Source organism: Crocodylus siamensis, chromosome 5 (genome assembly GCF_052110815.1).
Source record: "Crocodylus siamensis isolate JL-2025a chromosome 5, ASM5211081v1, whole genome shotgun sequence".
Classification (NCBI taxonomy): domain Eukaryota; kingdom Metazoa; phylum Chordata; order Crocodylia; family Crocodylidae; genus Crocodylus; species Crocodylus siamensis.
In genome coordinates this window covers 176,837,350-176,854,650 of record NC_143399.1, presented here as the reverse complement: position 1 = coordinate 176,854,650, position 17,301 = coordinate 176,837,350, and the positions used below count along the sequence as shown (strand labels likewise).

Genomic DNA, 17,301 nt, shown 5'->3' with positions numbered 1-17,301 from the left:
GGCTGCGGTTTGCCTGGCGGTAGCTGGAGGGGAGGGGCTGGGTGGGGGAGAGGTCCTATCCACACAGCCCTTTCCAGCTCAGGCTGGGCAAACCCAAGCCCACAGCTTGCTCCTCCTCCCTTCTCCCCCTCCCTTCCTGAAGATAGCACTGGAGCCAGATGCATCAGTCCAGCCCTGATTGCCAATGGATTGACCCTAGGGAACAGAAGTTCTCTAAGGGACTCCAAGGTGGAACAGCTTCATCTGATCCTTCATTAAATGAGGATTAATTTGTCACCCAAACAGCCACTTTTAAAATGCTTTGCAGCCGTGCGCATGTGTCATGGCGTGGCTGTAGAGCACTTTCAGGGGGTTGATCGTGTGACAAATATAATTTCCATCTACATCTACTAAGCCTAAATTCAGGATATTTTTCTTTTGTTTAACAGTTTCTGTGTACAAGCAGCACATGCAAAACTATTCAGTATATTTAGCTTGGTTGAGTAAAATGATAGAATGACTAAAATGAAATAATTGCAGTTTACTTCAGTCTCTGCTTCCTGATGGAGATTGTGTGGCTTTGTCTGCAGTTAAAACAATCTAATTCTTTTACACAGTCATTTGTGTTTGTGTATAAATGCCCTGCTGTAAATATGTTGATACAATATGTTCACTGTTGTTCTTAACTAAAACAAATGTATCTTCTGTTTTTCAGCCTTTAACTAAAGCTGATGGTAGTATATGCTTATTATCTCTGTCATCCTCTCTAAGGGACAGCCTATCATTACACAGGGAAGAAATCAGTTTAAAAGCTCTTCTCTACTTTTAATGACTCCCTGGAGGGTTAACCAGACTAGCTGAAACAGTTATTTTAGACACTATTTGCCTTAACTGTAGTAGGTGCAAGGTTCTGTTCAGAATTGTGGTAATTAAAATGTGATAGCCTACCCATCATAAAATATAGCCTGTATTCCAAGCTAGACATAGAGAAATAACTGCTTGGTAACAAGATTCATCACTTTGCTATTGCAGCTGCATGTTGGGACACAAGGGTTTCTCTGTTACCATTTTCTCTTAGCAGAATGCTGGGAAACAAGTCCTCTAAAGATCAGTTAGGATTTAGCGGGTCATAATGAGACACACTTAGATACATTGAGAAGCTGCTTAGTGGTTGCTTTCAGTTTGCATTTGTCATGCCTGATGTGAACTTCCTGGATATGGAGATTTAAAAACAAATGAAAAAAACCAAAAAAACAACCCTTTCTACAGAAAAAAGAGACTTGGGGGTCATCATTAACCACAAGATGAACATGAGCCTGCAAGGTGATGCTGCAGCTAGTAAAGTGACCAAAACGCTGGCTTGCATCCATAGATGCTTCTCAAGCAAATCCCGGGATGTCTTTCTCCCCTTGTACTCGGTCTTCGTGAGACCACAACTGGAGTACTGTGTCCAGTTTTGGGCTCTGCAATTCAAAAAGGATGTGGAGAAGCTTGAGAGAGTCCAGAAAAGAGCCACATGCATGATCAGAGGTCAGGAAAACAGACCTTACAATGACAGGCTGAGAGCCATGGGGCTCTTTAGCCTGGAAAAGCGTGGGCTCAGGGGTGATCTGATGGCCACCTATAAGTTTATCAGGGGTGACCACCAGGATCTGAGGGAATGTTTGTTCACCAGAGTGCCCCAAGGGATGACGAGTTCGAACGGTCATATAAACTACTGTGAGACCGTTTCAGGCTGGACATAAGGAAGAATTTCTTTACTGTCTGCCATCGGAGGTGGTTCAAGCACCTACTCTGAACACCTTCAAGAGCAAATTGGATGCTTATCTTGCTGGGATCCTATCACCCCAGTTGACTTCCTGCCCCTTGGGCAGGGGGCTGGACTCGATGATCTTCCGAGGCCCCTTCCAGCCCTAATGTCTATGAAATATATGAACCCCACCCCACCAAAAAACTTTCACAAAGCAAGAAACAGGCTATTCAAAAACTGATTCCACTTGACACAGGAACAGTTTCTCTTGAAAAAAACAAACCTCTTATCATGAGACAGTGTTAGGACCACAATCGTATTTAACACATTGGTTTTCCAGTCTTATCATTATACATTAAAGCTACAGGAACTTTAAGAATCTTTTTTCACAAATATTGGTATACATTATAAATTACATATGCGATCGCTATTTAAGTATGTTGCCATTTGGAAACATCCATAATGGGTGGTAACATTAGATCAGCCTGTTTAGAGTAGCTTCTCTTCCCTTCCCTTATGTCTTAAAATCTACAATTGTGCTGACGTTGCAGATACTGAAGCAGAATGTTAGAGTACGTCTACCACTTGGAAATGTTTATACCTGAAATGTTGGTATGGTAAAAGATTACCTTTACAAACCCTAGCTTATATCCCTACACTATGTTACATTATCCCTTAAAAACAACTTAAAGTCTCACAAGTTGTTCTATTTGTGTGTGGGAATCATTAGAGATAATGGTTTGGGGGAGAACCCTGCTTATAAAGTAGTCAACGCTAGATATTAATTTTGATCAGTGTAAAGGTAAATACTTAAAGTAGCAGTCTAATGAAGCATGGTAGTATAATATAAGCTTCCTTTAATTAAGGCAGTTATGCATTAGAGTGCAGTACCTGATGTGTTCTTAAAGCAAGCAAGGAGTACCTAAAAGATATTAATGAGAAAGGGAGAACCATACTGACCAATAACAAAAATAATCTCGAAGTGGGCACTTACCGTTAAAGAACATAAATTATTCTGTCATTTTGTTCCCCACCCCCACCATTTTTTTTTTTTTACTATCAGTATTATACATGTTAACATACTGGGGCTTGAAACTCCTAGAAAAAATACTTTTAAAAATCCCACTAGAACTTTTCTAAAATATTAATTAATTTAGCATTGAATTAAGTATCATACTTAGAATTTGTTGCAAGGTTTGTATAAATTATACATGAAGGTGACCAGGTTACAGTAAGAAAGAAAACATAGTTTGGGTAAGAGAACCACATTCTGATCTAACACTTCATCACGTGTAATTCATTGACTTATGTCTTAAAATATTTTTTTCCTCCTAAAATACACCATTAGAATGCCTTAAAAAAAAGCAGTGGCTATGAAGTTATCTCCACTTCCTTGTACCTCCACTTTCTGACTGATATTTTTCATACATAGGAACTAGAAATTAACTCAGAAAAGATGTCCTGGAATCTGCTTACAAGCACTTGAGATTTTCAGAGTTGTGTATATTCACAAGAAAATTTACAGAAAAGTCAAAATGTAAATATGTTGTATCCTTCCAACTGAAAAGAGAAGGGGTGAAATACTAAGAAATAATTTTTTAAAGAGTTAACAGAAAATGCATTAAAATGTAATCAGATTATTCTGTGGTTTAAATTCTACTAACAGGAAGAGGTGCATGTCCTGGAGGAGGCTTTCAGTGGACATGTACACAAGATGCTAAATGTGCAGTAGACTGATTCTACTGCACATTAATGCATCATGGCTAAAGCTGTGCTAATGCACGGTAGAACTGATCTACTGCACATTAACATTACTAAAAGACTGTGCTGGTGCAACTGCACAGTAACACTGGTTACTGTGCACTGAGTTAATAATACTGGTTATCACAGGGTGTCTATACACATGTTGGTGGGGGGGAGGGGAAGCACTTTAATTGGAGCAGGTCCAAGAGCCACTCTAATTGAAGTGCCCAGAGTGTCTCATGTATTAGCAGAGGCACTTTATCTAAAGCTCATTTGACGAGCTTTAGATAAAGCGCCCCTGTCGCCATTTTGAAGTGCGGGGATGCTGATGCACAAGATGTGGAGGATGGCTGGAGTGTGACAATTAACACGCTGCAGCAGACTCAAGTAATTATGGTGTGTTGGAGGAGCCTCCACGCTGGTGTATAGGCACCCACAGGTACTAATGTGCAGTAACAATCGCATATTAATGCATGTGTACACGTGCCCAGTGACTACTAAACCACCAGAGCTTAAAACTGCTAAATAGCAGCAAAGTCCATAAAATACCATAACTATTCAACAATTCACCTCCAGTTCATGGAGTTGGGAAAAACTTCATGCTAATTAAACTTCTCGTACAGGAGATACAGGCTTTGTTGGATGGGTGTTTGTATGTGGAGGCAGAGAGATTACTGCACTTTGAGGTGAGATTTCCCTTCCCCACACTTCATCTGCTAAAGGGCCAAATGATCTTCCTTTGTGTTGGTGAATGAGTTTCACCTACTAATTTCTGCAAATTTATGCTGAAAAAGCAAACTCAACTAGCACCTAATTGGAGCCACCTTCCAATTCTTTTTTTTCAGGCAGCCACTGCTTCAGGTTGCTTTGGTCAGTTAGGACTAAATGATGAAATGAAACTTGCTGTAGCTTAATGGACATAAAGGTTTAAAAACTATTTTTCAATTCCAAGCTCCATGCTATATGGACACTATTTGAATCCTTTAGTCTCTCAGGGGGAGCATGATGACCCTTGTTCTCTGTTGTAAATACAATAATAATTTTTGTTAAGAGTCAGTTTATCAGTAGACTCCAAAATAGCTTCTCTGTCCTTTAGAGCTTCCTTCTCCCTCTCCCCACAAACCCTCCCCACCCCTACTGATGCTAGCCTTGTGTATGAATCTCTCTTCTTTTTCTTCCATACTGTTCTGTTTTTTACTCATCTATCCTCAACCCCTGGTTCCTCAAGACCTTCTATGACGTGTAGAAATCAAACAAGTGATAATGCCTAGGTGTCGTAGATAGTACATTAATGTGCATTAAAATAAAAAGACAGACAAACAAAAACAATGTAATAAAATGTCTACATACTTACTGGAAATACTAGAATGTATCCTCTCTTCAGGGCAAAAATGAGGAACTACCAAGATCCATGTATCACACTGTCCACAGCACTTAGATGTTTTCTCTCTTCATTTGATCTTGTCTTTTTAGCTCAGCAACATAACATGGGAGTGTTTCTTACCATGGTCTTGTGCAGCAACATCTGCCCAGTGAAGGCCCTGGTGCTGCTGGGGACCTCTGGCATTACCACAATACAGACAGTAAGCTTTCCAGTTGCAAGGCATTGAGAAGACGTGCTTCACCACAATAACCTTTCATATGTTAGAGCATTTTAAAGTTTGTTGTTCAAGCAACTCCTCAAGAGCCAAGTGCTATTTCAATAATAGCGGACAGAAAGCAGATCAGATTGCACAGTGTTATAGAAAATGTATAGCAGAAGGCACAGCTACAGTCAGGGTCTTGCTTTTATAACAGCTGTGGAGGGGGAAAGGAAATGTCAGGGGTGGGTTTATAAAAAACATGATGAAATTACTAAGCCAAAGAATACTGTTTAAATAAGAATACGTTCAAAGTATAGAGCTTGTATACAGTTGCACTGCACAAAATGTTATGCTGTCACCGAGCTGGTTTTGGGCAAATGCTTCCCTTTGTGACAAGCTACTGTACATTCCAGGAACCAACAGATAACCCACATTGTCAGAGTTAGGATTATGCTCTTTGTATCCTGATTTATTCATCTCTTTATATGAGTATGAACTGTCTGGTTTCCATTTATAGTTGCTCAAGAACTTGAAATTCTTCCAAATATTCCTTACACACCATTTTCAGTTGGACAAAAACCTTCATGGACTGAGGATAAAATTAAAAAGCCAGGTTCAGAATGGTCAACAGTGGAATACATAGATTCCCTGGAGGAAATAAGTGGCATAAGAGTTGCACTGGATTTGAGAATTACCATTCTCAGTTCAATAACCTTAATGTTCTGAAGCTAGTAAAGTAGCTAAAGCAGATGCATAGAAGACAAGGGACTATAACAACCTTTCTCAGTTTAAAATTGATAAGAAATGCTCCAAACAGTAGACATACTTGGAAACTAAAACCAATGGCGCATAAAGCCATAATTTTTATAGCAAAAATAATGCATTTAATGGTATAGCAGGTCTCCTTACCTAGCTTTTTTCTAGAAAGGCATTAAGCATACAATTTTAATTAAGCAAACTTAATTAAGCATATAACTTTTTGTAGGAAGAGATCCTTTTCATTGGTGTTTTCCACAGCACATGCTTTGAGCCTAACAGTGGATAACCACCTGTAACTAGTCTAGGCGTTATGTTGAGATATCTGGCAGCAGAATTTCCCTCTGGATATTTTTAAAAAATGCTTCAAGACTTTAAGTGGCGAGAGAAAAACATCTCCAAAAGTGTGGAAATATAGTTGCCTAGACCCTGAAATAAGAGAGTGGGAAAAATGAATGTCATGTATTTCCTTTCGCTGGAATGATCCTTGAAGTCAGGCAATTCTGGTAGCAACTATCTGCCAGAAAACACATGCATTATATATACTTATCAGATAGTGTTTTCCCAACTCTGTTGCTTGCATAAGGTGCAACTTACAAACACAAACTCTAATTAATTATTAAAATGATATCATTATCTGTGACTCAGAATAATTTATAAATTAGGCAGGAACAAACCAAAAAAGTAACACGTTTCATTTCACTTACCAGTACATCAGGTGCTCAACAAACCCAGCTCCATTTTTCTTTAGCTAGCCCATAAAAGACAGAACTTTTGGTCAGGAAACAATCATTTTTCTAGGCACTTATAGATACCACAAGGGATTAAATGAAGGAAAAGGAAAGAATTGATGGCAGTGGGAATGGAGAGGAATTGGCAAGTATAGAAAAAGTGGAGAAGCTACAAAAATTTATTTTCCAACAAAATAACTCTCCACAAGCTGTGTAAACTTTTTCTTACTAAAACAAATACTCTAAAACACAAAGATTTTACATTTCCAGTGAAACACTCACAGTAACATTTGCCTGTGTTTTACTCTCCTGGAGTCTCAACAAAGAGCCAGCAGATTTATGCTTTCCCAATTACCTGCAGTAGTAAACTTCCTCATGCTCCTTTACTCATGTGAATTGGGATCTTAAATTAAGAGATAAAATAAACTCACTGGTTGGGATTTTGAGTAATCTATATTTTGTTCAATAGATTCTCTTCTACATTCTAAACTTCTGTTCCCTCATATACAAATGCATTCTCTCTTTTTGCCATTCCTAGTCATATATGCTCTGCCTTTTTGACAATGAGGGAAAAATTAGATTGTGCCCATTGCGATGTGTGAAAATTATATAGAGAAGAACAATTTATAGTCCTAGGTTTTCTATCTTGACTATAGATTTTAAATTTAAAGTCTGTAAGGACAACAAAAAAATATAAGAATTCAACTTTTTATCTCAAGCATCCATTCATATTTACAGTAATTATAAGCTTTATGCTACAGATGAAAAGGTGTTTAAATCAAACACTGTTACAAATTTCCTGAATGAGGCTAGTTCCAGTTGCCAGTAATTCAAAAGAAAATCTGCTGACTTGGCATTAGGACTCTTAAAACAGTGTGGTCAAACTTAGATAGTAAGAAGGTGTTTTCAGAAATAACATTTATAAACTGTATATACAGTACACAGTACCAATACATAGAAAATAGATTTTGACTTTATGATCCCCTGTGTGTAAGGCAAGACTGAATTCTGTCCCCCAATGGAGTCCACTAGAGGTACAAGCAACAGATAGTGGCTCTTAAATTAATATGCAAATCAAGTGCATACAAATTAAAAATCAGAACAGACGACAGTTTTAGTTTTGTATGTGCTGATTCTGGCTTGCTGAATACACGGGAAGTTATTAAACATCAACTGTACCTTGTTTTAAAACACTAACAACACCTTGATGGCAACAGATATTGTTCAAGTGGCAGCTACCAAAAACAGCTTGGAAAAAAATGCACAGTACACCATCAGGACCCCTGTAGTTGTACTATGCCAATTTGTAATAGCACTAACCAAAAAAAAAAGTATATGAATATTCTATTTCATGCTATTGCTATGCAAGCAACAGCAATACAAATTAGCATACAGAAGGATACCATATGTTCTGCAATGAAGAACCCAAAGATATTTTCAAGGGGTGTTGTTATACAAGACTTCAAAGAAACACCAGACTGCCAGAGGCAAAAGTTACTGACGGATGTAAACATCCCTGTTCCATTCGCCCATGTCATTACGTTTTTTAGATACCACTTCCCCATCCTTGTCACAATATTGGTCCCTTGATTTATGACGACTACGCTGTTTGTTGCATTCGTTGTGGTCCTGCTCTCGGTCCCTTTCCCTTGAGCGATGCCTTGATTCCCTGTGTCTGTGATCGCTGCTCCCATATGATTCGTCTCTATGATTGTGATCCCTGTGAGAATCATAGTGATCACCATGCTCATGAGAGTAGTCCTCCTTTGGCTCTGCATAAGCTGAATCTCTGCTCTCTTGTGTTTCTGAGTCAAATGTTTCTTGTCTGGATAGGCCTCGACTGACACTACTACGATGGTTATGGTGCTGTGCTGAGGAAGAAGAACGATGTGGGAATTTCTTGGTGGGTTCAACCCGTGCTTCCTCTTCTACTTGTGAACTGGTTCTTTCAGGGGCTGAATGGTCATTCCTCTGGTCTCCTTGAGAGCCCTAGTTAGTGTCACAACAGGCAGTAAGTTCATATGCATCAAGTACAGATGTAAAGATATATCCTTATTACAAAATTAAATGAGAAAGTACATGAGAAAAGTTAAGAATTTAAGGGCCTGTGTACACGCCACAAAAGTGGCCTTTAAAGCGACTTAAATACGCTTTAATGGTATTGCTGTTTGCATGCTCAGTGGTGTATTCTGCTTTAAATGACTTTGATATATAACAAGATAAAACACCTTTGAAGTATTTTAGTTTGCTACCTAACAAAGTGCAACAGTGCATGGGGCACTGGAAGCTGAAGGGCTCGTTGAGCCCCATGCAGCTCAGGAGCTGTGAGAACTGGCAGCAACCTGTTCAGGCAGACTCCGCTGCAGAAAAAAAAATGTGGCAAGCCAGACCTTTTTTTTTCTTCCCAGAGCTTGCCTGCCTGCCTGAGCTGTGCAGGGGCCTGGTGCTTCCCTCCACAGCTGCAAGGGGGCCAGTGCTTCCCTCCATGGCTGTGGCGCCCCTCGGGACCGCCCTGGCCAGGTGCCACCTGGGGGGCTCCCACACAGCTCAGGGACTGCTCAGCCTGCCAGCAGCTCACCCTACCCCACAGCCGCCAAAGAGGCAAGTAAAGATCGGGCCCCCACCCTTGTGTATATACCATGGGATTTAGTTTGGTTTAATTCTTCCTGAATTGAAGCAGTGTTTTTTAAAAAACACTGTTTCCATTTAGGAAGAACTAAACAAAATTAACCCCCTGTGGCATGTACAAGCAGCCTAAGTATGCAAGAAAGCCTTCTGAATCAAATCAAGAAAATGTTAAATTTCAACTTTTAAAGACAATGTATTTTACTGCAAAGCTGCCATTCTGTCACAATTAGGATGAGGAAACCATAAGTAATGGCTCAACATCAGGTTCCTGACATTCCAATTAACATCTGCCAGCACAACTCAGACATAACATGGAGGTTGCAGGAGCAGAACTGTGGCTGCAGAAGACACAGAGGGTACACATCACATCCTAAGAGGCCAGAAATATTTAGTGCAGAAACCTATTTGAGGGGACAGTTCTAGACAGGGTCTTTAAAAGACAACACAGAGGGATCAATGGGTGAAAAGAGGTAGACTGGAATTTGGTCTCTTTTTTAAGAATTCAAAATAAAGACTTAATCTGGTATTAATTAAAATTGTATTAGAATACCAATAATATCATTGCACCTGTGTTTTTCTGAATAATAATTCCTTCTTCTCATTATGGTAAAACAGACTTGTATGTCACTATTCAATCATTCAGGAATGCTGATCATTGCCAAAGAAAGCAGGGGGAGAAATCATATTATCAGCTAAACAATTTCCTAACAGTGCCACTATCTAAAGATTGAACTAAAATTACCAAGTAAAGTCAAACTAATCTTCCACAGCCTAAGGCTTGGAAATCACTGCAAAATGAACTGTTACAATTAGTTATCTCCATGTTGGGGTTCCACTGTGTTAATCTCTATTTGTTCCCAAATCATAGCTAAAGAGATTGTTAGAATTCAATTTCAGAATTAAAAAAAAAAAGTTTCTGCCAAAAAGAATAATCCATACCACCTGTACCTAGGACATGATTACGGATGATACAAAATTAAATGGAAAAAGGTGGAGAAGTACATTAACCTGAGTTTAGACTTGGTAAAAAATCAGATACTCTGTTCTGAGGAATTCTAAAATTCTGAAAAAAATAATTGTTTGATTTTTGGAACAAAAATACAAGCACAGAAATTTCCTGTAGGGGGCGGAAATCTGAAAACAAAATAGGAATAATCAAAACAGTTCATTGTGAAAATTCTGAAACAACCTCAAGACTCTGGGTTCAGCCATAACTCCCGGTCTTTTAGCCTCCCAGAGTAACTGGATTGTGGGAGCTTAGAAGTCCTTGGAATCAGGTTGAGCTAAGAGCTTTTATGCCTAGGAACTAAGGCTTCCAGACTCCAAGCATGGTAACAGATAGCATGGAAACCCTGGGGTCCTGACTGGGACTCCAGGATCTCTTAAGTAATCCTCATGGTACAGTTGGCCATAGATCCATGGACCCTGGAAGCCAAGACTCCCCTCAGTTCATATGCAGAACTACTTAGCTGCTCTGAAGAAAATAATGCTGTTTTTCAAGCTCATTTTTTTTTGCTTTGACTAGGGAATCATTCCTCTTTCTCCAGTCTATAATAGTAATAGGCATACTCTTTCTGTCCCCAGCACTCTAATTGATTGTCTCAGCAGCCAATCACAACATTTACTGAAACAACCAATCAGAGTGCTCCGGACAGACAGAATAAGCGTGTTATTATTATAGAAGGTCCTGAGGCATTTCAAACAGATAAGCAGGCAAGTCAGAGCTAGAATGAGCCACACTCCCCCCCCCCCCCCCACTGCAGAGTGGGCAGGCTCTGCCAACTGGGGGGTGGGGCAGGGGGGAAGCAATGAGGGGCCTGGGGGCCTGATTCTTTTTTTTGTCTTCCTGGAGCCTGCCTACCTCTTCTACAGCCAGGGGGTGAGCTGCTGGTGGGCCCTGAGCTGTGGGGGGCCCCAGTGCTTCCATCCATGTTGGCAGCACCCCTGGGACCACACAGGAAGGGTGCCAGCAAGTGGGTACTGCTGCCACAGAGGGAAGCACAGGGGTCACTGCAGCTCAGGGGCTGTGTAACATGCTGGCAGTTCACTCCCTGGCCATGACAGATGCAGGCAGGCTCCAGGGTGGGGGGAATCTGACTCCTCACAGCTTCCCCCCCACCCCAGTGGAACCTGCCTGGAGCTGGCACCAGGTTGCACAGCCCCCGAGCTGCAGGGAGGGAGCATTGCTTCCCTCTGTGGTTGCGGTGCCCCTTCGGTGGGGTGCTAGCTGCATGGGTGCAGCCCCAGCTTGCAGGCAGCACCTGCCAGATCCAATGGTGCATGGGGCACTGGAAGCCCAGGTGTGCTCAGGGAAGCTTGGGCTTGAGGGGCTTCCAGTGCCCCACGCACCATCCTTGCTGCCTTTCCACCACCTGGGACCACCTGGGAACAGGCTGGCTGCCTCAGGAACATGGCAGGAAGGTGTCTGGGTGTGCTGGCAGCCAGGGAAGGTGGCAGGGATGGTGCATAGGGCATTGGATGCCCACCAAGCCCAAGCTTCTCTGAGCACGCCTGGGCTTCTAGCACCCCATGCACCATCCCTGCTGCCTTCTCTGGATATGGCCCTTGTACACATGAGGAATATCGCTGTAATTTCTTACACAGCAAACTAAAATACATGGGATATGTTTTAGTTTGCTATGTAAAAAAGTAATTTAAATCGAAATACGCCTCTGTATGTGTAAACTATTACTAAACTTAATCATAACATGCCACCTTCTCAGCAAGACCAGGCATGTTACCTGGCTACTAATGGGTGAGGCTTATTTCTTAGCAGCATGCCCCATCTTATTTTGGAGATAGTGTTAATATACCCCTAGCCTTGGATTTGCCAAAGAACCCAAACTATAAAGGTGGGATCAGATCTGGAGGTGGAAAGCAAGTTGACTCCATTCCTTTTTACTCAGATTGGAGGACACATCTTTGTCCCATCTGCTGAAAAAGTATCCTCATACAATGCAACAAAAGAACAAGGTACTAGATTTCAAATGGACCCACCTTTGCTCAGCATTTCAGGATTAACAAACCATCAAACAAAACTGTGAACTATAAATATGCCAATTTTAATGTTAAATAAAAACCTGTGAATTGGTAAGAGATTACAGCATAAAAACATCATGGTCCCTGTGGCAAATATGGTTAAAATCAACATGCACTAATGGTAAAATATATAAATCCATACTCAAGGACATAAAAAAACCCACTTGAGCAAAGCTAGACCTAGCATATTTATTATACACAACTGTACTTTAACTTCACACCTAGATTGCTCTTCCAGATTATGATTATTTAAGAATACGTTTGAGCCTGAGGACAATCAAAGTCAATAGCGAAGTGAGGCACATGCTCTTTTTGTCAGATTGCTTATGGAAGAAAGAAGGACTTTGCAGACTACACTAAAGTGATTTTCCTTTCAGAAAGAACTTGCCAACTCTAATGCTGCAGGAAAAAAATCTTTGAAATTATTTAAGTTTTTCTAAGATCCACATAAAACAAAATGCCTCAGCAGTTCAAAATGTAGAAGTAGGGATATTCATTTTTCTAAAGAAGATGTTTCTCTCAGACTAGTGATGGACTCTGATCTTGAGTGTATCTTAGAAGCTGGGATGGAACAACTGGTTATTTCAGTTGGGACAAATTTGTCCCAGATGCATTTCATCACCTCAACTGAACTAGAGTAATTTTATTCAGGATTTTAGGACACCACATATTCCTGTTGCACAGCATCTAAAACCTCCATCAAAATAGGAGTCCCATTGTGCCAAATGCAGTACATACAAAGGGGAAAAGAACATCCCTGCCCTCAAAAATTTACAGTCTAATTATACCAAATGGACACAGGATGGGGAGGGTAGTACTGAAGTAATATACTCAAAATCATGTAGCAAATCAGTGACAAAGATAGCCATAAAATCCATGTCTCTTAATACCAAGCCTGTATCCCAGCTGTTATACCATATTACTTCTCGAATTCCCTCCGCCTGGCATGCAGCGGTACTCCAGAATATAAAGAGGTTAACGTGAGTGATGTATATATTCTTTAGGTCAATGGCCAGTGGATAAGAGAATACAGGAACCATGGACAAGCCTTAAGACTACAGTGATGTAGTCATTATAAAGTGACTCCTTTACAAGCCTGTGCCAGTAGTGATGGCTTTGCCCCTCCACACTTTCAGTTACTGTGGAACTCCCACATAATCCAGTTTCTCAGGCATGGCTTTTGGATTAAGGCAGTAGTTTTCAACCTTTTTAGACTTGAGGATTCCTTCCCTTAAGTTTTCTGAATTTGGCAGCACCCCAGCTGAGAAGATCTGTGGTCCTGCAGCATGACTGGTTATTTATGTGCCATAGACACGGTTGGGGGGGAAGGGGGTTGAACTGAGAGCAAAAAGAGAATGGGAGGACCAGCAGAGTCTTACCTTCCACAGTGTGGGCTTACCCCAAGGCTGAAGGCTTGTAGCGGGGATCCAAGACACAGCTCCCCTTGTCAGCCTTACCCTTTTCTCTGTCAGCCCTCTCTCAGGTGCCAGTGATCTGCACGAGGATTGTGGCTGTAAAAGCTTTAATTTGTCTGTGGCTGTGAACGGATTAACAAAGTAGCTGACGGGGAGGAGGAGCCAGGCTTAGAGGAGAATCTTGGCCCAGCAGCCCACCTGCCTGCCAGCTAACAGCCTCTGGATGAGGCCCTGCTGAGCTCACGCCCTGCCGCTATCACTGGCATCCTCCGTACTTCCATTCAGTGCACGGAGATTTTGCACCCATTGCCCAGCTGTGACCAGGAAGAACTGTCCCCAGTGCCTCTGTTTTCAAGACGGTTCATGCTAGATAGCCTGGGAAAGGCTGCAACAGAGGGGCTCCTGCTGAAGCTGCTTCCCAGACTGTCCAGCATGCCTCTCCTGGAAACAAAGGCAATCTGTCCACTGCTGCAGGGCCAGCTCTGAAGCCCCCTTGAAAAGTTATCAGAGGCTGTTAACCCCATATTATACCTACAACTGAATCATATACGGGGACTTACAGAAATGCTTATGGCTGGTAATTGTGATACTACAGCAGAGGTTGGGTTCTGGGCCTGATGGAATCATAAGTATTCCATTTCACATCCTCATATCCCACTTCACACCCATTTGCAGTACATGACGAAGTAGGCTGTAGTCTGTACATTAGTCTACAAGACACCACCTGCCTTGTCTTCTACAGCACCAGGTGTTTCCAATCAGGCTGCTTCAGCCTTTGCGATCCAAAAATGTAAAGAAATGCTATTGTGAATACCATGGAGATAACAATCATGTGCCTGTCTTTACTGGCGAACATTAAGAAGGGCAAATACTTTTCCTAGTTCTTGTGTTTTAAACTAAACGTTTAGCACATTTTTGTTACCCACTCTGTGTCCTGATACCTCTCTCAGTTTCCAGAAACCTAGCAAAGGTGGGAAATAAAAAAAACCTTGTACCTGTGAATTAGCATTTGGACCTGGGCTGACAGGAAGGGTGGCTGTTGCAAGCGTGCGAGTGAGGAGTTGATTGGGAGGACTGCTGCTGGGAGGATGTGTGGCCTTCCAATAGGCTTCCAGATAGTCAGCCAGGTGCTCACAGGCATCTTCAAGTTGGTTCTCATCCAGAATTACATCAAACATTTCCTGTTAAAGGAGACATAATAAGAACAACCACTTTCTCAGCCAAAATAAACTAGAACAGATATTGATAACAGATACACTTGAAAAAACATTTTCTAACATACCAAGTGAACTATAGTAACATTCAACCAAATACCAAGGTCTCATTATTGTAGCAGAACTCTGCCTTCCCCCTCCCTCTGAAACAGTGGGCTTGAAAAAACCTACCACCAACACCTATGACCAATACGATACTTTTTAAAGTAATTTCCAATAATCACCACTTGATGAAGTACAAGTAATCAGTGAAAGTAAAATAACATACAGAACATAAGGAAATAGAAGTTAAATTAGTAGCAACATTTTTCTTAAAAATACAGAAGAAAATGAAAGGCTACTAGGGAAAGTTATGGAATCCCCATATCTAAAATTATTTGAGACAAAACTAACAACAAGAACTAAGTAAAATTGTACCAATTCTACAATGATTTTTCGTTTCAATGTTGTATAAACATAAACTAGCTAATCTTCTTTATGATTTGAACCCATCTGGAAAAAGTTTTACTGGTTTCATCAAACACTGGGCTCGACTCTTAGCTGCTCGGGGTAACGGCCTTGTTTTTCTAGGTCTCTGTTCAGCATACTTGTACAGTGGTATACAGGAAATAATAATTATTTTGTGAATAGTTAAGGAATCACCATTTACCCTTTCAAGATGGAGAAATTGAGAGTGTTTGCATAACTCAGGAGAACGTTCATCTCAGTTACATTACACCTTACGCATCCCTGTAGAAATTATTAAGAAGGATGCCAAGAAAAGCCAATTCCAATGATGCATCCCCATTTGTATGGACCACTGACTTGTTTTAGACAGTGCTGACATTTGGTCAGTTCAGTTTAGATGAATTAGCTAGAAAAAATATACAAATAATTTCATTTCTCAGGCATCAGTCATATAAAAATGTTGGTGGTTCAATACTTTCATATCTCAGAGCCAATTGAGTTGACGGAAGAGATGTATGTTACCTTTATGCCACACACAGAATCCAGAGAGCTCAGGAGGGCTTTGTGCAAAATTACAAGTGAAATATGCCCAGAAGGTTACAAACACTAATAGATGCTACAAAATTAACACCTTGCTTCAAAACAAAGTATAGAACAGTCCCTATAAACAGGATTCTGCCTTTCCACATGAGTGAATTATAAATCAACAGCAACTCACTGGAGGACACTGAGCGAGTTTGTCAGCTGCCACCATTTGAACATTAAGGTGTTTAGCCTGAGATTTCCCTCGAGATTTTATTAGCCTCTGTAAAACCTGTGGAAAATAAGAGACTTGTGAAAATAGGTGGTGAAAAAGAAAAGAATTCAGAGGCAAAAAGTTAGATAATGATAATTTACTGTGCTTCCACTATCTCCTCCTTCAAAAGTCTTCTAAGAATGCATTTTCCTGGAGAAGCCCATCTATGTTAGCAGACTTAGACAGTGAAATGGCAAACTAAATGACCCCAATTTTAAAAAAAAACTATACAAAAATTACGGAACAGAACACAGTGACTGACAAACTTCACCATTTATTCTGCTGTTCATTATACCCTTCATTTTTATACTGTCTCCTTGGTTTTGGGGTAAGGATCTCATTTTCATAGTTAAGAAACTAGGGACTCTGTAAAATAATATTATATATGTAGTAATAAACAATCAAGGGCTTCAGTTTGCCCTTTAACATTGGAACTACAGATATCCTTAATTTCCAAAAGTGCTTTTGTAACTCCTAATATCCTCTCAATAATGTTATTTCCCCACTCAGAGTCTTGCCCTTCAAAATTTCAATGAGCCAACATTTTGGGTGTCTAACAAGAACGCATGCTCTTTGTACCCATGGCTTATTTCAAAGAATGGATGGACCACAACACAACTAACATCAGTAAAATATTTACCTTGGGAGATGAAATCTTTACATAGACTATAATGGGAGCCAGAGAGGTTTTACTAAGTTGAGCTGGGTGATTAATGGTATCGGCATCAAGTACTACCAGCTGCAACGTCCTTGCTAATTCAAATATCCGTTCAATTTCACTCTGAACTTCAGCTGTAGATAAGTAGAAAATTAGAGTTATAAAAATACTAGCTAGCAATTAATTCCAACAAATGTCAAAAATGTGGTAGATCAGCATGGGGCTCCCACCAGAGATGAGAAGATTGGCAGCAGCTGTTAATTGCTACTGTCAGTGGCAATCTAGTGAAACAAACATATCTTCAGCAAGAACTTTCCGCCCACAATTGTGTTCTCTGAAGGTGGTACTCACCACTTTCTCGCCTTGATGGCTTTGTGAACTGTTAACATGCAGAGACATTCCTAATACCTTCCTATACAACCCAAGCCCTATGTGTATAAGCAAAACAATGTTTGCAGAATTATGGTCTCCTGGTTAACATGCCAATCTCCCAGTGTTTCTACACAATCTTCATTGATTCCCTACTGGCAAATTATTGCAATGCTGACTATTATTATACTTA

At 40.6% G+C, this 17,301-nt stretch overlaps 1 protein-coding gene across 3 annotated transcripts in view; it reads right to left on the bottom strand.

The window, feature by feature from the left end:
- Positions 1-869: 869 nt before the first annotated feature.
- The window catches only part of CACNB2 (calcium voltage-gated channel auxiliary subunit beta 2), a 419,711-nt gene continuing 403,279 nt past the window's right edge, over positions 870-17,301 (bottom strand). For all 3 annotated transcript variants that reach the window (XM_090047239.1, XM_090047241.1, XM_090047240.1), the window contains 4 exons: positions 16,722-16,873; positions 16,004-16,099; positions 14,620-14,805; positions 870-8,531 (listed from right to left, as the gene is read on the bottom strand). In XM_090047239.1, coding sequence (XP_089903365.1) covers positions 8,037-8,531; positions 14,620-14,805; positions 16,004-16,099; positions 16,722-16,873 — 929 coding nt within the window. In that variant the 3' untranslated portion in view covers positions 870-8,036. The remainder of the gene's footprint in view (positions 8,532-14,619; positions 14,806-16,003; positions 16,100-16,721; positions 16,874-17,301) is intronic.